Below are 4410 nucleotides of genomic sequence, written 5' to 3'. Positions count from 1 at the left end.
TATTTTTATTCCTACAAAGAACCTAAGCAAAATTCCCACGCTGAATGCGATTTCTATTTATTTTTGTAATTTGTATGTACAGGTATATTCTTCACAGCACTCATTCCATGGGAATTTTCTGTTTCCGCTGCATGTGGGAAGTTTATTAACAGTGGTGAAACCCAGGGGGCTCACAGTTATTTATTCACACAGGTTAATTTACACATGCGAACTAACATTTACATTTATGAATCTTCATGGCAGTTTTAACGATATTTATGTACATACATATAAGAATATAACAAACAAATGTAAAATTATGAGTTGCACTTCTCCATTTAAAATTTAAAGGCATATCTGAATAATATCTTCGTCAATATGGAACTCTTGCGAGCTTCAAGGATTTTGTAGCGACACTACTAAGCCATTCATAAATCGGCTAGTCGTATCAATTGTCGTCAAGCTCCAGTAACGGAGTCTTGTGGTCTCGAAGGGGTCAGAATTGAATTGGGAAAAGGTAGACGGATGTTACCTAAGTGCATATCAGGGTACAAATGAAGAGGTCTATGGTGAATGTGGGACATTAGTTATGCCCCCAAGTTACGCGCGTCTCTCGTGACAGCTGAAGTTTTCCCGAGGATTATACTCTGAATGTCATTTATGAAATGCAGTTACTTTGTTGTAGCAGCATACAAATTCATCAAAGAGTTTTTGTGGAATTAGCTGGAATCGCATTCCTTGACCAGATATACATAGATCTGGGTCATTGTGGTTACGTTCAGCCGACGGTAGTGGGAAGGAAAAGCGGTACATCATTGTTTTTGTTGTAACAACATACAAATTCCCCCAAAGAGTTTTAGGGGAATGATGCAGAAGTGGCAGTCCTTGGCCAGATATGAATCTCGGCTGTTCCGGTTACGCAGAGCCGACTATCTTGAGGACGGTACATAGTCGGGTCAATTGAGGTTGAGCCAGCCATAGCTGATATACCGTTGTTCTACGTTCTACACCTTTTTACCATTTGTGGTTCTAACGGCAACACTTTTTTAAACTTCACTATGCACTAACAGATGTCGCTCCACTGACATTTGACAACTCTGACTTCATCCCGTGACCAGGGTTCGGAGGTTCATTCGTAAGCCGCAAGAATTACGACAGATTAAAATGAATTTTTATGTATATACTAGGTTTTTTGTTTAATTCTTTTTTCAATTTACAAGCATATATGTACATTTTATACTAATAACAATTGTTATATTTTAAAATATATTGTACATACAAATACATGCATGTCATGTTGCTAAAACACATTTTACTAATTTAAAAAATATACATATCTTCCATCAGCAAATTTTTATATTTAAAAAAATTTTATAACACAAATTGTGGTAAACAAAGGTTTTTTGTCTGGTATTAAACAGAGATATGTAACTCTTAAAATAAATCGCACTAGATTAGAAAAACCGCAGTAGAACATTGAATAGCGTGTATATGTAATGCAACTGTCGTGGAGTCCGAACGCTGGTTTTGTCAAATTCAGTGTATTCAGTGCAAAATTGTGAACTTATAAACTGGTTACAGCAATAATAATGGAATTTCCACCTTGTCCACCAACTTTAAAACAAATTCAGCATTTCCTCAAGATTGCCCAGGAACATGATTCTCGTGATATTGTTGTAGCGTATTGGTCGCGCCTCTATGCGCTCCAAATTGGACTGAAAATCTCCAGCCAGCAACCAGATGAAACCAAACTACTATTGGGTATGTTGGATCGTAGAGGCGGGGATGTACGCGGCATGGAAAGACTAGTAAAATGACTCATTTTTGTTTTGATTGCAGCAATAATGGACTGGTTGGAGGGTACAAAAAAGTCGCAGTTGGAAAACGAAGCTATCACAAATGAAGTAGCAGCACAGGCACATTTGGAAAATTACGCCCTGAAACTCTTTCTATATGCGGATAAGCAAGATCGTGAATCGAATTTCGGAAAGTAAGTTTGCCCGATTTCTGCATATAAATGTATTAAAAAGTTATAAAATTAAATTGAATCTTATTCTTTAGAAATGTTGTAAAAGCCTTCTACTCTAGTGGTGTTATTTACGATGTGCTCCAAACGTTTGGCGAACTTTCCGAAGAGTCGATAAACAACCGTAAATATGCCAAATGGAAGGCAGCTTATATTCACAATTGCCTGAAGAATGGCGAAATTCCATTGCCGGGACCGGCAGCCGACGAAGATGGTGAATTTGGTGCTAGTGGTGGCACAGAAGCTAATGCCTCAGGCGATGGTGAAGGGGATCCTGATATCACCGCCATACCGCAAGATCCACCAGCTGATGAAGAAACAGCTCCAACATCAATTCCAGATCCTTCACCACCACATAGCCCTCCACCTACTGTAGATGAGGTTCTTAATAACCCGAATAAATTGCCAAGTCCTCCTGTAGATGAAGAAAAACCTGGTGGTTTCGAGCCATATGTGCCTCAAGCACAGCCTAATCGAATATATATACCTCCAACGCCAGTTGCGGATTTGCAACTTACACCTGAGCAAATAATGAAGGCGCAGAAATACACAAAATTCGCTGGCACAGCTCTCAATTTTGATGATGTGAAAACAGCTATCGATAATCTTCAGAAAGCTTTAAAACTCCTAACTACCGGCGAAGATGAATAAATTCTTGATTTTGCGAATCAAGTAATTATGCTCTGCGTATATTGATGTGGAGCTATTGAAACTCACTAATATTTTTTTTTTGTTATATACTAGTCTGTATTATGCAGTTTATGTTAAGTAATAAACTAAATACTAAATTGAATAAGAAATACATATATATATATGTATACATAGTATATGGAAATAAATATGTTACAAATCTTTTAATTATTGACCTTAAAGCCTTTAAAATGGATTGTTATCAAGTATTATGCAAGAATAAAATATCTAATTTCGGCAAGCAAAACCAAATTTCCAAGTTTAAATTTTAAGGGTATTTTTTTTTTTTTGTATCAATATTTTGTTTTTTTTTCTTCGGCAAGTGCTTTATATACCAGAAAATAATTCCACTGAGGTTTTCTACATATACACATATGTACTTACTTTTGCCTAATATTCTTCATATATCCAAAGAAATACTGAGCCTTGTTTTGAACCTTTTTATTAAAATTGCGTGCGGATTGTATTATAAAAGAAAACAAGTTCCATATCCAATTTCTACTTAGTCGTAAATGATGTTGCGAAAACTCATATACATTTAAATATGGGTTTGAATATTTTCATCTCGTATTCGGAGGATGCATTCGATTAAAATCTTACACATTAATTATGGGTTGAATTATCTATGTAGTGTGTTTTCATTAAGTTTGCATTGAACACCATTCAAGGACTACTGTTTATTTGGGATTTACAGTAAGATTATGTTTAAAATAGAAAAGGAAAGAAAATAATTTGGCACATAACATAAAGACCGTTTTGTTGTTTAAACAAGAAGTTTCAAATGTGAGAAGTTTTTTATGACACAACAGGATAAATAAATAATGTGTATGTTATTTATCCTTTTATGTATATGTATATGCATGTAGTATGTAATTGAATCTGATTGCATTTATGTGCTAGATTGCACCCTAGTCTTATGTATTAATGTGCGAGAAATTGCTTTTTGGTTTATGTTGTTATCTTAAATATGTATGTATGTATGATTAAAATGTATTGATTTTAAATTTCTTGTAAGTATTTTTTATGTTTTCAAGTTCTTCTTTTAGTCCTGCTTCACGCCATTAGCTTGTGATTGAGCGGCAGCGGCCAGTTCAGCATCTTTTCGACTTGTCTGTAATTATAATTTATTGTGGAGTTAATTTTTGTTGTACGTATGTAGTTGTACTAACTAATTTATATACCTGATACCAAACTACTAAACGTCCACCGAGCATGAATGTGAAGACAAGCGCAGGTCCAGATCGTTCAAATGGATCGCTAACCATCCAATGCTGATAGACGCCCAAAATCATCAACAATAGTAGTATTATATTGGCAGCATTTTTTATTTTATCTACGAATAGAAAACTCGTATTTTTTAGGTGTACTTAACATTAAAGTTAAAGTTTTTACTATGACTATTTTCTGAGCAATTTCGAGAAGCCCTGCTTGTGTTAAAGTACTTACGATATGGAATGAGTGCCATAGCCAGTCCACAGGTTATCTCCAGTACGCCAACTGTACGCCGATACCACTTAGATGGTACCTTGAAACCAAACATTGTGGCCAATGGGAAAACTTTTGCATATTTTACGTATTCCGTTCGCTGAAAGAACGGAAAAATGTCAATTTCAATAGAATTATTAATCAATAAATCTTAATCTTTCATTGGAATACGGAATGCATAATTTATAATTATTTAAAGATTGTTTACGAAGTGAAAAATTAACTGTCTA

General features: G+C 35.1%; 2 protein-coding genes across 2 annotated transcripts; one reads left to right on the top strand and one right to left on the bottom strand.

The window, feature by feature from the left end:
- Positions 1–1494: 1494 nt before the first annotated feature.
- On the top strand, positions 1495–2844 carry LOC118753264 (vacuolar protein sorting-associated protein VTA1 homolog). The gene is made up of 3 exons (XM_036488140.1): positions 1495–1740; positions 1819–1969; positions 2041–2844. Exons 1-3 carry the CDS (start codon positions 1569–1571, stop codon positions 2654–2656), a joined length of 939 nt encoding a protein of 312 aa, XP_036344033.1. The 5' UTR covers positions 1495–1568; the 3' UTR covers positions 2657–2844.
- A 277-nt stretch (positions 2845–3121) lies between these two features.
- On the bottom strand, positions 3122–4330 carry LOC118753263 (transmembrane protein 35A-like; the record flags this gene model as incomplete). The annotated part of the gene is made up of 3 exons (XM_036488139.1): positions 3122–3806; positions 3877–4028; positions 4142–4330. Coding segments are annotated over 3 exons (410 nt in total), but the record flags the coding sequence as incomplete, so codon positions are not given.
- Positions 4331–4410: the final 80 nt, after the last annotated feature.

Source organism: Rhagoletis pomonella, unplaced genomic scaffold (assembly GCF_013731165.1).
Source record: "Rhagoletis pomonella isolate Grant_MI unplaced genomic scaffold, Rhpom_1.0 Rhpom_scaffold_02279, whole genome shotgun sequence".
In the NCBI taxonomy this organism is placed as follows: Eukaryota; Metazoa; Arthropoda; class Insecta; order Diptera; family Tephritidae; genus Rhagoletis; species Rhagoletis pomonella.
Note: the sequence above shows the minus strand (reverse complement) of the source record. Positions and strands in the feature narration are given on the sequence as shown.

What these genes read in the sequence shown, in the direction of transcription:
- LOC118753264 (XM_036488140.1), top strand. Translation starts at nt 1,569, where the DNA reads ATGGAATTTCCACCTTGTCCACCAACTTTAAAACAAATTCAGCATTTC. An exon ending in TGAAACCAAACTACTATTGG is followed by an intron (nt 1,741 to 1,818) that starts GTATGTTGGATC and finishes TTTTGATTGCAG; the next exon opens with CAATAATGGACTGGTTGGAG. An exon ending in CGTGAATCGAATTTCGGAAA is followed by an intron (nt 1,970 to 2,040) that starts GTAAGTTTGCCC and finishes CTTATTCTTTAG; the next exon opens with AAATGTTGTAAAAGCCTTCT.